The sequence below is a fragment of the Saimiri boliviensis genome, chromosome 1 (genome assembly GCF_048565385.1).
Source record: "Saimiri boliviensis isolate mSaiBol1 chromosome 1, mSaiBol1.pri, whole genome shotgun sequence".
In the NCBI taxonomy this organism is placed as follows: domain Eukaryota; kingdom Metazoa; phylum Chordata; class Mammalia; order Primates; family Cebidae; genus Saimiri; species Saimiri boliviensis.
In genome coordinates this window covers 17,411,719-17,431,561 of record NC_133449.1, presented here as the reverse complement: position 1 = coordinate 17,431,561, position 19,843 = coordinate 17,411,719, and the positions used below count along the sequence as shown (strand labels likewise).

The following is a 19,843-nucleotide window of genomic DNA, read 5'->3' as shown; positions in this document are numbered from 1 at the left end:
AAAGGGAAAGGGTCACCACCATTTGCAAGGTGCTGGTGCTATCTGGAGTGCTCTCCTTGGCTGCCTAGGGGCAGATGCTGCTGTAACTTTTTCTAAACAGAGATCTAGGGCACTGCTGACAGGTGACTTCAGCCTCCTAGCTCGTGCAGCGCAACTGACTCATGTTTTGTTGGAAGAATAACTACCGAAACAACCTTATGGGGCAGCAAAAACACTTCCTCAGGAGGATTCAAGTTAAATTATTTAATAAAGTCTCTTGCACTTAGGAAGAGCTCACATAATTGAACTTCAAGTCCGAACACTTATATTACTCTCCTCCAAGAGGCAAATTGAATTATTTGATGCCAAATTGATAGATATTTTGCAAAGTGACCTCTAGTTTTCTTTTTCTTTTTTTTTTTAGGAATAAATTATTTATTTATTTTAGTATACTTTAAGTTCTGGGGTAGATTGGGGTAGATGTGCAGAACACACAGGGTTGTTACATAGATATACATGTGCCATGGTGATTTGCTTTACCCATCAACCCCTCATCTACATTATGTATTTTTCCTAATGCTATCCCTCCTGCAGCTCCCAACCCCCCAGTAGGCCCCAGTGTGTGATATTCCCCTCCCTGTGTCCATGTGTTCTCATTGTTCAACACCCACTTATTAATGAGAACATGTAGTGTTTGGTTTTCTGTTCTTGTGTTAGTTTGCTGAGAATGATGATTTCCAGCTTTATCCATGTCCCTGCAAAGGACATGAACCCATCCTTTTTTATGGCTGCACAGTATTCCATGGTGTATATGTGCCACATTTTCTTTGTCCAGTCTATCATTGATGGGCATTTGGGTTGGTTCCAAGTCTTCGCTATTATGAACAGTGCCACAATAAACATGTGTGTGCATGTGTCTTTATAGTAGAATGATTTAAAATCCTTTGGGTATATACCCAGTAATGGGATTACTGGGTCAAATGGTATTTCTAGTTCTAGATCCTTGAGGAATGGGCACACTGTCTTCCACAATGAGTCAACTAATTTACACTCACCCCAACAGTGTAAACGCATTCCTGTTTCTCCACAACCTCTCCAGCATCTGCTCCTTCCTGACTTTTTGATAATTGCCATTCTAACTGGCGTGAGATGGTACCTCATTGTGGCTTTGATTTGCATTTCTCTAATGACCAGTGATGATGAGCTTTTCTTCATGTTTGTTGGCTGCATAAATGTCTTCTTTTGAGAAATGTCTGTTCATAGCATTTGCCCACTTTTTGATGGGATTTTTTTTCTTGCAAATTTGTTTAAGTTATTTGTAGATTCCAGATATTAGCCCTTTGTCAGACGGATTAATTACAAAAATTTTCTCCATTCAGTAGGTTGCTTGTTCAATCTGATGATAGTTTATTTTTTTGTGCAGAAGTTCTTTAGTTTAATTAGGTCCCATTTGTCAATTTTGGCTTTTGTTGCCATTGCTTTTGGTGTTTTAGGAACTAAGATTTTTTTTTACTCCAGAGTTCAGGTTCTTAATTTCTCAGCACACTACCTAATGTTTCTTGGGGCTTTCTTCTAAGCTGATTGTAAGTTTCTTGAACATATGGAATTTTGCTTTTGTTTTCATTTTGTATAACCCATGTCCAGCAAAGTACTTGGCACATAATAGATGGTCAAAAACTTTTACATTAGTAAGTAAATAATAAGAGAAAGAATTGACTGAATCAAGTAATCTGGCAGCAACAGGAGTATAGGAGTTCTACTGAAACATGTTAGGACACAGGTGAAACCATCAAGCTGGGTGCAGTGGCTCACTCCTATAATTCCAGCACTTTGGGAGGTTGAGGCAGGCAGATCATGAGGTCAGGAGTTTGAGACCAGTCTGACCAACATGATGAAACCCCATCTCTACTAAAAATACAAAAATTAACTGGGTGGGTGTGGTGGCATGTGCCAGTAATCCTAGCTACTTGGGTGGCTGAGGTGGAAGAATCACTTGAACTCAGGAGGCAGAGGTTGCAGTGAGCTGGAGATTGCACCACTGCACTCCAGCCTCAGTGACAGAGTGAGACTCCATCTCAAAAAAAAAAAAAAAAAAAAAAAGAATTAGATGAGAAAAAATGTGGCAAATGTGAAACAAGTTGGAAAATATGCATAGCTATACATTTAAAATATATACTACTTAATTACTTGTGCTCTGACTTGTTTTAGAAGAGTTTTTAAAGTAGTTTCAAAGAAAGATATGTCCATCTAACATGACAAAATGAAAATAACTGGAATATATGCATTTATACACTGACTGCTTCCCCAAAGGACTTTGTTAAACTTAGGAATTGAAAACAAACAAATACCAAGAAATTAATAGTAAAAACAAACAAATACCAAGAAATTAATAGTAAAAACAAACAAAAACAAAAAGGAATTCACAGAATAAAAACCGGACAGAGCCCCAAATTATAAATGTATGGTTCTCATGCACAGTTGACTGGCCCCAAGATCTCTCCTGGGATCTGTCCTGACCTTTTGTCTCACATGCACAAAAACTGGCGGCAAATTTGAAACACCTGAGCACGGTCTTCTGCAATCGTCCAACTTTGCCTACTTTACTTCTGATCAGGTCCTCTTCTGCCTCTGCCCTGACTCTCGACTTTGACTCCTCCTTTTAGCTGTGCTCTTAGCCTGTGGTTTTTGCACTGAACACTGTCCTCCCATGGTGACCTCAGCAAAGCGTTTCTCAGGATGTTGGCCCAGGGCTGCTCTAAAACTGTTCCTGGCTGCCACATAGTACAGTGGCATGATCTCAGCTCACTGCAACCTCTACCTCCCAGGTTCAAGCAACTCTCCTTCCTCAGCCTCCCAAGTCACTGGGATTACAGGCGCCTACCATCACGTGCCCGGCTAATTTTTGTATTTTTAGTAGAGACAGGGTCTCACCATGTTGGCCAGGCTGGTCTCAAACACCTGACCTCAAGTGATCCACCCACCTAGGCCACCCAAAGTCCTGGGATTACAGGTGTGAGCCACCCTGCCCAGCCCCGATTCATTCTTATCTTCTTGTTTCTGTCACCTCTATTCCAGAGAGTCCTGATCACCTCTGTAACCACCCCAAATTTCTTTTGGAATGAGCTGGAAACTGAGGCTCAGAGAAGAAGCATAAATGCTAATACTCTTGTTACTGCTATTGCTGTAGTAAAGTGCCTGTTGTTTATTACAACCCGGAAACCATGTGCCTTTTCCAGCTTCCATGAATCTGTAGCAGATTAACTTACAGCCATGCAAGTAGGGAAAACTTCAGATCTTTCACAGTTCTTGACAAGATCATGTTTAATTATAATTCTCCACTCTTGGCCGGGCGCGGTGGCTCAAGCCTGTAATCCCAGCACTTTGGGAGGCCGAGGCGGGTAGATCACGAGGTCGAGAGATCGAGACCATCCTGGTCAACATGGTGAAACCCCGTCTCTACTAAAAATACAAAAAACTAGCTGGGCGTGGTGGCACATGCCTGTAATCCCAGCTACTTCGGAGGCTGAGGCAGGAGAATTGCTTGAGCCCAGGAGGCAGAGGTTGCGGTGAGCCGAGATCGCGCCATTGCACTCCAGCCTGGGTAACAAGAGCGAAACTCCGTCTCAAAAAAATAAATAAATAAATAAAATAAATAAAATAATAATTCTCCACTCTTGTCACCAGTAGCCAAGAAAGTCCTCACCACATAGCAGGGTCTCAGTAACAACAGCAATGTCAAGAAATAATGAGTAATCAATTCTCAGCTTACAAATTTGGGGGCCATACTATTAGTAAACGTCAAAAACTCAGCCTCTTCAGATCATCAAAATCTTTTCAATTAAATTTCTAAATGACTATTAGCCAATTACTTAAATTAGTATTGAATATTCAATTATTATTTGTCAATTAAAAATAAAATAACACTAATTTAAAAAAAAATAGTATTGAGCCTGTATACTGTAGTGGTCGACAGCATGAATTCTGAGATCAAATTGCCTAGGCTCAATCCCTAGCTCTCCAATTTCTACCTGCATGACTTTGGACATGTTTTATAACTCCCTTGATTCTTTAGTCTTCTCACTGGTAAAATGAGGACAATAACAGCACTTACCTCATGGTCTTGTTATAAGAATTAAATAAGTTAATTTAGATAAAGTGCTTAAAACAATGCCAAACATATATGTAATACTGTTACTGTACATTTTCTATTCCAATTGCAACAGCACATTACAATGGATCCAAACTACTTTTAAAACTGCAGCTTTATTAGATCTGCTGATTGCAGGCAGTTTCTTTGAGATAGATTGAAACATTTAACCCTCAGAAATGATGGCTGCTTGTCCCAGGACAAACCTGTATTGTAGGTTTGTCTACAATTGCATTGTAGACATCTGGTGCTCAGTGAGGAAAGGAAACCCCTACCAAAATGTTCATGAAATATGGTGATCACTTCAGCACTAAAATACCTGCTTGTGAGGTAGTTATTTGGGGTCTACATTGTTTTTAGAATCCTTCATTGTTTGATAAGTCAATATTAATTCATAAATGTCAGCAATGTTGCTGCTCAAGGAAGCACCCAAGGCTCACGGGTCTCCTACCTATGATACGTAGATCATGAGAGGAGGAGTTAGGAAAAGGTCTATACCAGCAACTTGTCAAGGGTAGAGGATGCTCTTGACCTCAGAGCAGCACTGGAACTTAATATTATACTGATATTCCAATATGAGTTTATCAGCAAAGAATGAGAGGGGAACAAGGGATTGTACATCTGAATCATCAACTATCTACACTATTCAGATTCACTAAACTGATGTCAAGGTTTCAATTCACTTATGTAATAAAACCTTAGCCAAGAATGCAATATTAGTCAACAAAGAGAGGAGGAGAGTAATATTTTTTGAGCACCTACAATGTGTCCTTAATGTGCATTATCTCAACCTTGTAAAATGGGCCTTATTAGTCCTCATTGTAGAGCTGAGAAAATGGAGGCTTCAGATAGGTTAAGTAACCTGACTGTGGTCACAGAGCAAGTAAGTGGTGAAACCAGACTCTGAACCAAGGTCTGACCTCCAAGGCCTGTGTTCCTTTTCTGCTACCCTTAAGCACCCCAGTGCTAGATGTCCATCCCATCAGACCAAGAACATCCTATAGGTGGGAGCTATGTTTTTTCACCACTGTATCAGAGCATAAATATATAATATAATGGAACATAAAATAAAATAGCCTTTAATATATTTTATTGAACAAATGAAATTGGATGTGAGACAAAACCATAATAAATAATCTGATCCTCAAGGGCAATCAATCACTTACAACAAAAGCTGTAGGGTCCTTCCCTATTCCACTAGGAAGCTGTCACAAATAACCATACAACTCTACAAAGTCTCTTATAGACAAACTACCAAGAGCCACTGGGGCTGGCTGATTAAAAGAGAGGCAATTATACTGGAGGTTCCAGGAATATGCAGGTGAAACATGATCAATTTACAATCTTATTACATATCATGCAGTATATTATGTTTAAATGACTCCAAGCTTCCAGTGTGAGTTGATAACTCTTACTAAGAAACTTGGAATGGAGTTTGATCAGGCCTGTGTCAGTCACCTGAGGTCATGAACTCTAACAGCCTGAAACATCCAGGTCTCTCTCTCTGCAGGGCTCTCAAGAAGTTGGACTGAACCCCAGCTAGCTGAGGCTTAGGCTTGTCCTTAGAGGCTGTCTTGGGGTAGGCTTACATGAAAATGCTCTAAAATGCGGAAACACATAGACCAAGGGTATGAAAGGTAACTGGAGTAATGAACAGAGAGATGATTTTCCAAGACTCAAAAGCAGGTGGTGAACAAAAACCAAAGCTGAGAGTCAAGAACCAGAACACACCCGATCCAATGGAAGCAGAAAGGGCCAATGAAGAGGGTCTGGGTCTACTGCTGTGAGCCCTGTGGAGGGTTATGGCTCACTTCTATGTGCTGCTAGCCTGTCAGACTGGCCCAGCGACAAAGGTTGGAAGCAAACATGAGCCATTCCTGCAACCATCCCCAGCAAAACCAACATTAGGAGCCTGGAAAGGATTCAAATATTTTGGCTTGTGCAGACCCCAGCAATGGGTCAAGATGGTATCTGCAATGGTTCTGAAATCTTTCTCTTGCTAGGCAGCGAAGGGTGAAGCTGAGGATTCTGAGTGTGCTGACTTCCCAAGTTTCATCTACTCTATGACACCAGGCACCTTACACCATGACTCTTCCTTTGCTTCTGGAATCTGCTGGGGTTGGCTCAGGAAAGAGTGGGCCAAGTGTCTGACCCAGAGCCTCACAATGTATTCAGTCCATGATTAAAACTGCACATGCTGGAGTCAAAATCATCTATAGAGAGAATCCCTTGCAGCAGTAGATTTGCTGACAGAATTTATGAATCCATCATTAGCTCCTCAGGAACAATGAGGCTATTTCTTGCCAGCACTCAGGGATGAATGCATGTGCTGTGCATGCTGACAAACAGCTTTTACAGTTTATAAATACCATAGCACGTGCTCCCTACTCCAATGGGAATATAGCTGGCTTGCCTGCTGCAATAAGGCTCAATTTCATCAGATAATTGCTACTGGAAAAAGAGCTCTGTGTGTGCTTCATACAGCTGGCCTTTACAGCACCATGGATCTTTGCAATAAAATGTATACCCATGCTGGTATCTGGCAGGATTCATTTGGAAAGAAAGCTATCTTCAAATAAATCTATACAATGCTTCAGGAACCAAATGTTCTAGTCATTGATTTTTTTTAATGATATAATAAAGTCCATTGTGGACACACATGTATTTGCTTCTCCTCTTCATCTTTCTTATCAAAGAAGAGGGACTCCTGATGGCTTCTTACTATGAAGTGTTTATGGGACATACTTGAAGCACTTTTACATGCTTACAACTATGATCTTGTTCTTTCCTTTTCAGACACTGAAGCTTAGAAAGCTAAAGTAAGTAGTTTTCCCAAGCCCATCTACAGAGACATAAACAGATCTGGAACACAAACGGTAATCTGGGCTGGGTCCAGAGGCTCACACCTGTAATCTCAGCATTTTGGGAGGCTGAGGCAGGCAGATCAATTGAGATCAGGATTTCAGGACCACTCTGGCCAACATGGTGAAACCCCATCTCTACTAAAAATACAAAAATTAACCAGGTGTGGTGGTGTGTGCCTGTAATCTCAGCTACTTGCAAGGCTGAGGCACAAGAATCACTTGAACCTGGGAGGCAGAGGTTGCAGTAAGCCAAAATGGTACCACTGCATTCTAGCCTGGGTGACAGAGCGAGACTCTGTCTCAAAAAAAAACGGTATTCTGACTTCAGACCTAGTAGTGCCCCTTCCCATCTTCAAATCCCTTGCCTCTCTGTAACATTTTCATTTTGCAAAAAGCTTTACAAATTTCACTTAAACGTTGCTCCAATAATGCTATATAATTCTATTTTAGATTTTTATTTCTTAATTCAAAATTATCATCAGTGTCTTTTCGCAGTAATATTTCATAAATTACCTTCTATTGACTCTTGTAAATGTCTTGATGTCAAATTGCTTTTGGTTTCATTAATGTATTGCAAAAAGAAAATACCTAGCTCTGCATGGGTACCACATAAGGTAACCCAAAAGGAGTTTAGAATAGTATGGGAGCTTATTTATGGGATACATACTATATGCCAGGCACTGCACCAGACACCTTATATAGCTTAGCCAATTTCATCCTTACACTATTCCTATGAGAATGTTGGATCATCCCCATACACAGAAGAGAAAACTGAGGCTCAGAGAGGTTAAAGTGCTTGCCCATGATCACAGACAAAGCTGGATTAGAACTTAAGTTTGATGCCAAAAGGCATGCTTTTGTCCACTGTCCCTTTTTCCCAACCAGTAGGATGTAATATATTAGTATACCACTAACATTAAACCTTCTTGTAGCTGTGTAACCTTGATGCAGTGGGCTGAATAATGGCCCCTGAAGACATCCACGTTGTAATCCCTGGAAACTGTGAATGTTATATCAACAAAAGACTTTGAGGATCTGATCACATTGAGGATCTTAACATGGGAAAAGTACCTTGGATTATCCAGGTGGGCCTAAATGTAATCCTGAGTGTCCTTATAAGAAAGGCAGGGAAAGATGTGACACAGAAGAAAAGGCAATGAGATTATGGAGGCAGAGATTGGATTGATGTGGTCACAATTCAAGGAGTGCCAGCAGCCATCAGAAGCGTTTGGAGGCGAGGTCCAGATCCTACCCACAAAGCCTCCACCCAAAACCGGCCCTGCCAACACCTTAGATTGAGCCCCTAAGATTCAGTTCAAACTTCTGGCTTCCAGAACTGGAAGAGGGTACATTTTTCATCTTTTCAGCCATCACGTTCGTGATAACTTGTCACAGCAGCCATCAGAAACTAATGCTCTCGAGAAAGTCGTTTAAGCTCTCTACTAAAACACTTGCCACACTGGATGCTGATTAAATGGGGTAGCACCTAATAAATATTTTCTCTTTCTTCTCCTACTTTCCTGGAAAAAAAAACTGAGTAAAAGCTTAAAAACAGGGATTCTTTACAGCAGAAGAGAGCTCTAAATGAAAACCGAATAACTTGATGAACTCAGACATTCATTATTCAGAGGGCAGTTAGTAGTTGCTTCTACCTTCAGTGAGTGTGAGATACGAACAAATGGACTTGAAACTGCCGTTAGCAACATTTAAGTCAAACATAAGCTGTAAGATATGTTCTCTCAGCCTCTGGAGGTCTTGAAAAACAGAATTAAGTTGAGAATCTAAGCAGACATCATTTCAATTACTTTTTCAGGCTCACTACATTCCTGTGACTCTTCAGCATAACATTTGTAGAAATTCTTACTCAAACCAGGTGTTCAGAAATGCCAAGTAACTAGAAAGTGATGGTTATGCAATACTAAGGCTATTTCATAGCATTAAGGAGTCATCATTAATTTTTAGTTTTACTAATGGCATTGCAATCATGTTTAGAAAAAAGATTACTCTGTTACAGATATTTTCTGGAATAATTATGGATTAAATTATATGATTGAGACTTGCTTCAAAATAAACTAGGGAGAAGAGGAAGTAAGTCACAGATGAAACGAGTTTCCCAAGAGTTGATAACTATTGAAGCTGGTAATGGTCACAGGGAAGTATAGGATACTATTCTTGTAACTTCTGTATATATTTATAATCTTTTATAATAAAAGGAAGGAGTGAGGGAGGAAGAAAGGAAAGGAGGTCATGGGGGGAGGCAAGGAAAAGTGGGAAGGTAGGAGAGGGGAGGAGAGGAAAAGAAGGAGGAAGGAAGCAGGGGGGAAGGCAAGGGGGAAGGGATAAGAAGGAGGCAGGGAGGGAAGGAGAGAAGGGTGTTATGTCTGTATTCTAGTCTGGATTTGGTCTCTGTCACTGCATGGCCTACTGTATTAAGCCATTCTTGTACTGCTATAATGAAATGCCTGAGACTGGGTAATTTATCAAGAAAGGGTGTTTACTTGGCTCACGGTTCTACAGGCTTTACAGGAAGTGGTGCTAGTATCTGCTTGGCTTCTAGGGAGGCCTCAGGAAGCTTACAATTATGGCAGAAGGCAAAGCAGGAATAGACACGTCACATGGCAAAGGCAGGAGCAAGCGAGGCAGTGCAGGGGGTGGTGCCACATACTTTTAAATGACCAGATCTTGCAAGAACTATCACAAAGGCAACACCAAGGCATGTGGGATGGAACCCCATGACCCAAACACCTCCCTCCAGTCCCCACCTCCAGCATTGGGGATGACAATTATACGTGAGATTTGAGCGGGAACACAGACCAACTATATCATATGCCGTACTTAGGTGAGTCATTCCTTTTCCTCATCTATAAAATGGTAAGGGGCCATACTGTCACATTCCATGGCCTTAAGCAGTGCTTAGCCATCAAGGACCTGCGAGTTTTCTCTCTCTCAGCTCACTCCTCTTCTTTTTTGTGTTCGTAAATGCTTTGGCTTTCTTCCTGGGAAGGGCAAAGAAGCAGATGCTGAAAATGAACAAATTTAAGCCACCAGGTGATTTTAAAGCAAACCAAAATCATGTACTTTTTGAAATTCAGGAGGTCTTTCACCCAATATCATTCCAGCATTTTAGGGGCCTTCGCTCCTCGCCATCAGAAATAGGGAAATAAATGACCCTTTGCAAATGTTTTTAATAACCTAAGTTTTAAGGTAGTCAATCCCTTGGGCCACCAACAACAGAAAATAAAAACCTTGTTGGTTAGGGTTCTACCGAGAAGATAAGAAAAATCAGAAAGTAGTTTAAAATCGGTTTTTGCTATGCACATTTATAACGTAAGCAAAGCTAGATGGGAACTAGCCATTTTGCAGAAACAAGGTAAATTATACAAGTGTCAGGGATATAAAGAATTCCAGCAATTATTACACTCATCTCCAATCCAAGAAAACAAGCTCAGAGAAGTTCTCCCCTATCTCCTACTCACCCAGCCAGCAAGCTCTGAGGCTAGTCCTAAATCCCCAGGCATCCTGATGCCCACATCTTCCTTTAACCAGACATATAGTAGATAGGACTTGTCACAAGCTTGTCTAAGAACATGAAAACTACCTTTATGTTAACACGAAGCAAACCTTTAACACTAAATTGTACCATATTGAAACAGCCGCTATTCTAAATCAAAAAATGAGAGATATTTGCAGTTCCATATGGTACAAATCACCCATTTCTGAACATTAGTTAAAGCTTCTCCAGTAACATTTACCAGCCTCTGTAAAATAGAATAGGGGTCTCACAGCATAGAAGCTCCAAGACAATGGCCCAGTAAAACCATCTAGACAGGAACAATAGCAAGTGTCCCCAAAACCCTGAATTAAATATAAAATAAACACTTGAAGAAGATTTTAGGCATCTACACAAGCAATTGAGAGACCAAAAACAAACAATAAAAAAAAAGGAAGAGCAACTAAAGTCACAAAGTCTACCTATAGCAGCATATTTAAACCTCCACAGCAAAAAATAAATAAATAAATAAATAAATAAAATAAATAAAAAAAAAAACAATGAGGCATCAGTGCATCTAAAGGTGAAAGATCTTTTAGCTAAAGTAGGGTGGTCAGCAACGTGGGAGAAAAGAGAAGTCACAGAGGCAGAGATGAGCGGTGCATATGGCTGAAAGGTGGGATCTGGGAGGCAACAAACTCCACCTGCTCAGTCAGTGAGGGTTTTATCCCTAACACTAAACAACTCACCAGACTCAGAGACCAGTGCCCCAAACAGCTCAGGTAACACCTCCGCAAGGAAGCCTTTTCTCTCTTTGCTCTCCATCTCCACACAAACAGAGAAAGAAGTGAGCCAATTGACCCCTGTTTCCTGTTGGCCTGAAGGCCCCCAGAGGATAAGGATGGAGTCTCAGTCTGCTATTCCCGGAGGCTACCCTGAACATACTTCAGAACAAGCACTCAGGAAACACTGAATGAAAACTAGCAGAAGCTGAAACAATCTCCAGGGTAGAGGGAAGGGAAAGAGAAAATCGATTCAGCTGGGACAGGTGCCTGGGGAATTACTGGCCTTCTAAACCGCCATTAAGAACTGCTATGGATGAAAACAAATCTGAGGAACTGGAAGGAGAAAAAGCGGTCACAGGACAGGAACAAAGAACTGGAAAGAATTACAGGATAAAACTCCCTGAAGTGGTCGGGTCTCCTACAAACGAACCCTGATGCCCAAGATCAATCAACACAGAAACAGGCAGTGCCTCAGTTGTGGACCGGCCAGCATCCCTTGAGCGTGTGTTCAGCCACTGACTCAAGCCTTGGAGAAAGCAGGAACCCAGCATGTCACTGTGTGGAAATGAAGAAGAGGAGTCCTGTGTGGATGGTGGGGAAGCTCAGAAAGGCTAACACAAACACAAGGCACTGCAACTCGTGGTAGGGATGTGGCAGGGATTCTAACTGAAGAGTACGGCAGGGACCAGTCTGAGAAGGGACTGGGGGGAAGGGTTTGTAGCCGGCCAAGCCCAAAGGGAAGCCACACGACTACTCACGCCACACAGCAAGGCGCTCTCTAGCAATTAATATGAGACACAGGCAGAAACCCAGTTCCTACACAGAGCCAACTGTCAAATCTCCCCTTACTCTACTTCCACCAGCAAACAGACATTTCTGAACAGAAACTCTGAGCCACAGTTTCTGCTGTGTCTGCCATGCAGTATCCTCAAGGATAGACCCTCAGAGTCTGTTGCAGCTTTAGGGGGCATTCTAGAAAACAGACTCTGTAAACAAATGTGGATCAGGAAAGAAAAGATAATCAAGTCAGCATTTCCCACTTTCAGCTCACATCCTAAAAAAAGTCAAAGTCTGATAATGCTTGTGGCTCCTTGTCTCTTCAGGTGCTCTCTGTTCTGATGTTTCCTTAAATCCACTCCCTAACATGGCAGAGCAGGGGGCAGTGAAAAGCACAGGCCCTAGTGTCAGCCTCCTGGTTTCAGAGCCCAACCCCATTGCTGCCTCTTGAACTTCTGCAAGCCACTTTCCCTGAAAACCGTAGTTTTTCCTCATCTTAAAATGGAAACAGTAACAAACTTTTGTTTCAAGGGACATTGTAATAAATAAATGCAATTATACAGTTAGCTTATTATTATTATTGCTGCTCTCATTATTACTACTATTGTTACTACTGTTATATAAGCAGTCTTCAGCTACTTCACAACTAATAGAAAATATTTAATAAAACAAGATCCCAAATTCTGTTGCTGTGCCTCAAAACTATACTTACTCCAACACCAAAAATGCATTTTGGAGAAAATATTTTTTTTAATGAGCAGAGGGTAACACACATGCATGTAATAAACCTCCAGATTTAAAAGTGGCCATAAGCCCTGTTTAGTTATATCCATCTCAAAAGTCACAGAAACATTAACAGGAGTGATGAGTCAAAGAGTTACCTGTATCTGATAATGTCCTTCTTTCAATGAAATGCATCTACAAACATAACAAATCCATGTGGCTCTTCCATTGGAAAGACTTCAGGTAAAGAATCCCATAACCAGCCCATGACAGCATGCATGAGAGTCTCCATACATCGCCAAAATTAACACTTTAGCTAAATTCTCTCCACAGGGGATAGAATTGCTCTGCCACTGTCTGAAAATGCATATATATGTCTTCTTCCTTTGTGGGAAGTTTCTACATGAGATACAGAAATTACCATCTCTACGGCTATTGGAAAATGTTGGCTCATTTTATAGCTGCTGGCATAGCTTTTTCCAGAGATTTAAGTTTCACTCCTCTGGTCATAATGAATCACATCTGTGTGTTTGTACAACATTCTCCCTTCTTCCATTCAACTGAAAATATCCCAGCCTGTGAATGTGTAGATTTACTCTGCTCTGCAACATTTTTTAGGTAATGAGATTTTGCCCTAGCTATATAAATTATTATAAAATTCAAAATATATACTGAAGAAATAGCTGTAAGAATACATGCTTCATTCATATACGCCAATTTTGAGTGTGTCCCAAACACCTACATGTTTAATCAATTTATGCTGGACAGCACAATTTAGTCATGGACATGTTTTTCTATCTGCCAATTACCATCAAGTCTACTGAAAAAAGAGCTAGCATATGCTTGGTACATACCCAAAATTCAAAAACATAAAGAAAGGAAGGGGCCGGGTGTGGGGGCTCATGCCTGCAATCCCAGCACTTTGGGAGGCCGAGGTGAGCGGATCACAAAGTCAGGAGTTCAAGACCAGCCTGGCCAACATAATAAAACCTTGTCTCTACTACAAATACCAAAAAATTAGCTGGGCGTGGTGGCAGGCACCTGTAATCCCAGCTACTCAGGAGGTTGAAGCAGAAGAATCACTTGAACCCAGAAGGCAGAGGTTGCAGTGAGTGGAGATCACACCACTGCACTCCAGCCTGGGCGACAGTGTGAGACTCCGTCTCCAAAAAAAAAAAAGAAAGAAAGAAAGAAAGAAAAAAGAAAACAAAGGAGGGGCTCTTGAGCTCTTGATATTCCAAAAAGTACATTTTTCTTCCAAACCAATCCTAAACATACTAAAATGTAGTTACTCAACATAAAAGCATACAACCAAGACATTCTCCATACTGAATTAGGAAGTTTATTAAGCTCCTAATTTCCAAGTCTAGAACATGAACATGAATTTACATGCATTGTCTCATGTTGTGGATCTTACATGCATGTAGTCTCAGTCAGCTGGATCTTTGATTTCTACTCATCAGTAATTTAAAGTTAGCTCAATGTGAGTAAATGACAAACACAGAATGATGCATAAGCTGTAGCCACAAACCCCACCCAATACCGTTTATCTTATATTCCAAAACCATATTACAACTCTCTCTTGTAAAAAATAAATTTCAGAACAAGGCATTTAATTGACCTCACAGAGAAAAATAAAGACAATTCTATCATTTCGGAATTCAGCAATGAATGTCCAACTATGGCTGAAAGGTACACCCTGAGAATTAAATGATTTTAACCAACCCATTGAGGTTTATAAAGCTGTATTAACCTAATGTCAGGAAAGGATAAGAGAAACAGGCACAAACACCCCTGCTCATTTTGCTGTGCAATTCTCCAAGGAGGTGATGTTACAAATGTCCTCGTTGTCTTCAATGCTTGAAGCGTCTGTGGAGTCAGGATCGCTCACCACAATGCCTACAGAAGAGAAACTGGTAATGAAGGCGTGCATTTGCTGTGCATAAATATCCCTAATGTTAAAGTAAGGTAGCTCATGACACTTCTCTGGTGCATCCTCACTGCACTGGTCCACATCAATGTCCTTTTGCTTCTGGTAGTACTTGGAAAACTTGTTGAAGATGATGGTGATGGGAAGGGCCACCACCAAGATGCCACAGATGATGCACGTGCTGGCAATGAGCTTCCCCACCAAGGTGACCGGGTGGGTGTCTCCATAGCCCACGGTTGTCATGCTGATGGTGGCCCACCACCAGCAGATGGGGATGCTGGTGAGGCTGGATGTGTGGTCATCTTTCTCTACAGAGTAGATAAGCACGGAGAATATGGAAATGCCCACAGAGAGGAAGAGAAGCAGAAGCCCAACTTCATGGTAGCTGTGTCTCAGTGTGGCACCTAGAGACCGAAGTCCTACCGAGTGCCGGGCAAGCTTTAGAATTCGGAAAATCCTCATAAGCCGTAGGATCTGGACCACCTTGCCCATGTTCTCAATATCCTCACTCTCTTCCTCCTTGGTGTCTACAGCCAACGTGGCATAGAAGGGAATAATGGAGACAAAGTCAATGATGTTCAGAGGGTTTTTCCAGAATTTCTTTTGACAAGGAGCAGCAGCCAGCCGGACAGCAAGCTCACCGGTGAACCAAGCAATGCATGCAATCTCCACTCCTTCCAGCACCGGGTCATCCACCTCTCCATCCTCATTCTGGAATTCCGACATGCTGTGAACGCACATGGCCACGATGGAGGCCAGCACCACGCTCAAGGAGGAGATGGCTATAAGCTTAGCAGACAGGCAGTACGCTGGGTTCTCCATTCTAATCCAGATTTTCTTCCGGAGCTGACCAAATCGCAGTGTGTCAAACTTCTCCAGCTCTTTCTCAAACAGAGACGACTCTTCAAACGAGGAGTCAGTACTCACATCATGGCTTTTCTGGTCCCAGTCCTTCTCATGGTTTTCCTCCTTGCGTTCCTGGTAGCGATTGCTGCAGCAGGAATCAATGAAGAGCTCGTTGATGCCCCAGTACTCAATCTCCTGGCAGAAAGAGAACACGCACAGCTCCTCCATGACATGCAGCTTCCCCGTGTAATAAAAATTCAAAACATATCTGAACAAGGAGGGATTCCGATCAAAGTAGTACTCCTTATCGGCCACACTGTAATCATCACACAGCTCCAGAATGGCCTCTTCAGAATGGCAAGTGAGCAGCTTCCCCAGTCTGGTGTGAGGAAACCGCAGGAGGGTGCTTTGGTCAACAGACTGCTTAAAGCCCCCCACGTTCAGGTTGACAAGTTCCTCGTCTTGTCCAGGGCGACGGAAAAACTCACCAAACACCATGGTGGATACAGGAGGCAGAGTGCTGGCTGTGGAGGGAGACGAGGAAGATCACGCTGCACCTGGAAGGAGCACAAGATGATATTAGCACTGTCTTGCTGTGCCCGGCCAAGCTTATTTTTAATCTGCCCTTTCCAGGACGATGGGCTACATTAAAAGCAAAGCAGGAAATGCAATAAAAATGAATACATTATTATGTATTTTGATCAGAAGAAAATCAACACAAAACAGATATTTCCCCAAAAACTTAGGTTTTGGGGGATCCATTTTCTTTAGGAAAGAGGAAAAGGTGGCAACAGAATTTTATGAACCTTAATTACCATTTCTCTGTTAAGCATCCAAACTGTACCTCCCAACCTTGCCCCCCAAAATACAATGCAATTTAGATCACTTACACAATATAAGCATCTCCAGAGACTCAAACACAGGCTCTTCATGTTTGGGAAAAGTCAATTCAGATGTGACAGGCTTGTTGCTGCCAGGCTTGAAGCTCATCACTCCCCATCCCTGAGGCTTGGTCATGCCCCCAGCATACACATCACATGGGACTTTGCTCAGCTCTTAGAAAGGATGTGACTTTCCCTTTGTGCACCAGTGTTTTACTCCTTTAAGAGAAAACTCTACTTCCTATGTTTGGATGTGGACAATCAAGAGGATATAATTATCTCCCTGTCCTTAAGTACCTTATATCTTAAAGATATCATTACACTTCATGGATGGTGTTTCAGGTACATCCACATGAAAAGAATCCAACTTGAGAAAACCTCTTTATGGTAATTGCACTATCAGTTTCCTGACACAAATGCCCTCCGCTCCCACCTCCTTCCCTTCACAGACAGTTCCCATGTGGACCTAATCTATAATTATCTTTCCACAGATCGTCTATACTGGCTGAGCATGTGGCCTGTTTTTAGTTCTGACACTAATCAGGATGCATCAGATCCATTTCTCAGCAAGAAAATTACAGCTTTTGACCATCACCCAATGCGAAGATGCTTCCTCAGAGCAGATGATGCAAGTAAAACTAGGAGACCATCATATACTGAGTCCCCACCAGATACTACTGGATGCCTTTACACATTATGTCATTCAGTCCTTCCAACACTATACGGAAGCTGGATAGAAAAATGGGTACTGTTCTCAGCCTCTTTAGGTTGAGTCCAGGATTACATAACAGGTAAATGGTGGAGCCAAAATTTAAACCCAGATTGAATTAATTCCAAAGTCCATGCTCTCTCCATGAAATAGACTTTCACCCCCTTCTTCCTCTCTATAATCTAATAACCCAATATGAGGCATGCTATGCAAGAAGCAGGCAAAGCATCTTTGGGATTATTGACCTTGGCTGGAGAAGCTTTATAGCAGAGGCTATATGCACCCCAAAGGTTCAAGTGGAGTCCACCTGATATGGTTTGGCTCTGTGTCCTCCCCGAATCTCACATTGAATTGTGATCCCGTGTGTTGGAGGTAGGGGCCTAGTGGGAGGTGATTGGATCATGGGGGTGGTTTCTAATAGTTTAGCATCATCCCCCCAGTGCTGCCTCATGATAGAATTCTCATGAGATCTGGCTCTTTCAAAGTGTGTAGCATCGCCTCCTTCACTCTCTCACCTGTGCTGCCAAGTAAGACATGTTGGCTTCCCCCTTTCACCTGCTGGCCTGATTGTAAATTTCCTGAGGCCTCCCCAGCCATGCCTCCTGTACAGCCTACAGAACTGTGAGTCAATTAAATCTTTATAAATTACCCACTCTCAGGTAGCTCTTTATAGCAGTGTAAGAACAAACTAACACACCACAAAACTGAAGGGAAAAGTACATTCCCACCAGAGGGCATCAAAGGGTAGACAGAAGCCAGATTGTGAAGGGCCCTGTACATCAGTCCAAAGAATCTGCATTTTATCCTGTCAGCAAGATAACTAAAGGGTCTTAATCAACAAGTGGACACAGCTATGTTTGTGACTGTGACTTAGAAAGCAGCCAATGACAGCAGTGTGAAAATTGCACATGCCAAAAGCCAGGCCAAGAAGATAGGGCTGCAATAGAACAGGTTAGGGTGGCAAGGACAAGGACACGCACAGTGGCAGTGCATATAAAGAGGAAGTGATAAACTCAGGAGAAGTTTATAAGATAGAATCTACAGGATTTTGGTAACTGATTGGAAGAAAAAGGGACAAGAAAGCAGAGGCCAAAGGAAGATGTGTTTTCTAGTCTGTGTAAGTAGACAGACTAACACTGTTAAAGGGGGCAGAAAAGTCAGAAAGGAATTTCTCTCCACTTGTGTTTATGGAGAGCCAAGTTTGCATGCAAGAGAACAAATTCCTGCTGAGAAAAAAAGAAAGGAAATGATAAAGATTAAAGTGAAAATAAATAAAATGGAGAATAGCAATAAAAACAGAAAAACAACAAAGCCATTGGTCATTTAAAATAATCAACACAATTGACAAATCTTTAACTAGGCTAATCAAGAAAAAGTGAAAGTACTTTGGGAGGATAAGACGGATCACAAAAACTAAAAAAAGAAAAAAGAAAATAAAATAAAAATAATACATAAAAATAAAAATAAAATAAAAAATTAAAAATAATTTTTTAAAAGACAGATGGATCACTTGAGGCCAGGAGTTCAACACGAGGCTGGTGAACATGACAAAACCCTATCTCCACAAAAAATACAAAAATTAGCTAGGCATGATGGCATGCACTTCTAGTCCTCGCTGCTCAAGAGCCTGAGGCATGAGAATCACTTGAACCCAGGAGGCGGAGGCTGCAGTGAGCGCAAATCACACTCCATCCTGGATGACAGAGTGAGACTCTGTCTCAAAAATGAAACAAAAGAAAATTTTAAAAATGAGAGAAGATTCAAATTAGCAAAATCAGCAATGAAAGAACAATACCACTATTGACCTTACAAAATGAAAAGAACTATAAAGGAGTACAATGAACAATTGTTATGTCCACAAATTGGATAACCTAGATGAAGTGTACAAACTGCTAGTGTCAACAAAAACAGTCGAATTCTGTAAAATATTTAAAGAGATGTATTCTAAACCAAACATGAGTGACCAATGGCCTGTGACACAACCCTCAGGACATCCTGAGAACATGTACCCAAGGTTGTTGGCCTACAACTTGGCTATATACAATTTAGAAAGACACAAGACATCAAGCAATACATGTAAAATGTTCATTGGTTCTGTCCCAAAAGCCCAGAAAACTGGCAGCTAAGGTGGGGGGCTTCCAGGCCATAGGTAGATTCAAACATCTTCTGAATGGCAATTGGCTGGAAGAATTAAGTTACTGTCTGATATAGTTGAGCTTTGTGTCTCCCTCCAAATCTCGTCTCCAATTATTGATCCCCAAGTGTTAAGGGAGAGAAGTGCTAGAAGGTGATTGGATCATAGGGTTGGTTCCCCATGCTGTTCTTATAATAGTGAATGAGTTCTAACAAAATCTGATGGTTTTATTATATCAGAGGCTCTTTCTCATTCGCTCACCACTCTCTTTCATTTGCCACCATGTAGGGCATCTCTGTTCCCCTTCTACTATAATTGTAAGTTTCCTGAGGCTTCCCCAGCTCTACAGAACTGTGAGTCAATTAAACATCTTTTCTTTATAAATTACCCAGTCACATGTATGTCTTTATAGCACTATGAAAATGGACTAATACTGTAAATTGATACCACAGAGAGTGGGATACTGCTATAAAGTACCTTGGGGAGACCAAGGTTTTATCATGCAGATGAAGCCTCTGGGTAGCAACTTCAGAGAGAATAGATTGTAAATGTTTCTTATCAGAATTAAAGAGTCTGTA

The 19,843-nt window shown here is 41.5% G+C and overlaps 1 protein-coding gene across 2 annotated transcripts in view; it reads right to left on the bottom strand.

The window, feature by feature from the left end:
- Nucleotides 1-14,084: 14,084 nt before the first annotated feature.
- KCNS3 (potassium voltage-gated channel modifier subfamily S member 3) overlaps nt 14,085-19,843 on the bottom strand; it is a 52,611-nt gene continuing 46,852 nt past the window's right edge. For both annotated transcript variants that reach the window (XM_074394375.1, XM_003935223.4), the window contains exon 3: nt 14,085-16,098. In XM_074394375.1, coding sequence (XP_074250476.1) covers nt 14,564-16,039 — 1,476 coding nt within the window. In that variant the 5' untranslated portion in view covers nt 16,040-16,098 and the 3' untranslated portion in view covers nt 14,085-14,563. The remainder of the gene's footprint in view (nt 16,099-19,843) is intronic.